At 37.1% G+C, this 1139-nt stretch overlaps 1 protein-coding gene across 1 annotated transcript; it reads left to right on the top strand.

Annotated features, from left to right (window-relative positions):
• Nucleotides 1-481: 481 nt before the first annotated feature.
• LOC141614231 (uncharacterized) lies at nucleotides 482-886 on the top strand. Its single transcript, XM_074432990.1, has one exon. The coding sequence runs from the start codon at nucleotides 482-484 to the stop codon at nucleotides 884-886; it is 405 nt and encodes a 134-aa protein (XP_074289091.1).
• The last annotated feature ends 253 nt before the right edge of the window (nucleotides 887-1139 follow it).

Below are 1139 nucleotides of genomic sequence, written 5' to 3'. Positions count from 1 at the left end.
GGGAATTGAGATGAGATTTTCTATTGCAACTAGTGGTGTCTAAGGGTGTCACAATTTAGGGTTTGAAATAAAAGATCACTAAACTAAATAGCAATGAAAGTAAACAAGCAAGATGATCAAAAAGGGATGTAAACAATTGATAAAAAGCACTAGGGTGTCATGGGGTCATAGGGGATTCATGGGAATTGATCATACAAACATATTCTCAAATTAAAAGCAAGCAATTATTGTTGTGATGGATCGAGTTGGTTTATATCTTACAATCCTAGGAAAGTTTGGGTCCCGGAGCCGAATCGATTAGATTGTACAACACCTACAAGTCAACTTAGTCTTTCCTACTCAACTATATGCATGGTCTAATAAGACTCGAGTTGGTTTATGTCTTACAAGTCTCATTGAAAAGATAGGTGATGGGTAAAAAATGCAAGGATTCATAGGCTCACATTTCATCAAACATAACATGTGCATAAGTTGAGATAGAATGGGCAGGTTTGGTATATTGACTGATGGCTTGTGTTTTCTTTGTGGGACTGCTGATGAGTCTAAAGCTCATCTGTTTTTTGAGTGTGGGTTTAGTAGGAGATGCCTCAGTCTGGTTCAGATGTGGCTCCCTGCTCCTTGGCAACCTAATGTGATAGAGTGGATTATTCAGTGGAGATGCAGGTCTTTGTTGAAGAAACAAGTGCTAATGGCTGCAATTGCTGGACTGGTGTATCTGATCTGGGAAAGTAGAAATGTCAGTCGTGTTGAGCATAAAGTGTCTAGACCTGAATGTATTCTTAAGAAACTTCAGAGCCTTACAACTTTGAGGGCGAGGGGCTTTGAACAATTTATGGGTAGTCATAGAGAGCATGATTGGTTTAAGAGTCATATTCTAGTTCATTAAGTGTACTAGTTTGGTTATGCATGGTTGTTGTATGGTGAATGATAATGTAACTTGCCTAATTATTAATATAATTTTCACATTTCACCAAAAAAAAAAAAGTTGAGATCACAACAAGCAAGCAAATAAACTATGAAAACATATTAAATTAAGCATGAATCATTCCCCATGTTGGTTTCCTCTAATTACCCATTAACCCTAGCTAAGGAAACTACTCACTCATTATCATATTGAACATGCTAGCAAGGTTGTCAAT

This window comes from Silene latifolia, chromosome 11 (genome assembly GCF_048544455.1).
Source record: "Silene latifolia isolate original U9 population chromosome 11, ASM4854445v1, whole genome shotgun sequence".
NCBI lineage: Eukaryota > Viridiplantae > Streptophyta > Magnoliopsida > Caryophyllales > Caryophyllaceae > Silene > Silene latifolia.
Note: the sequence above shows the minus strand (reverse complement) of the source record. Positions and strands in the feature narration are given on the sequence as shown.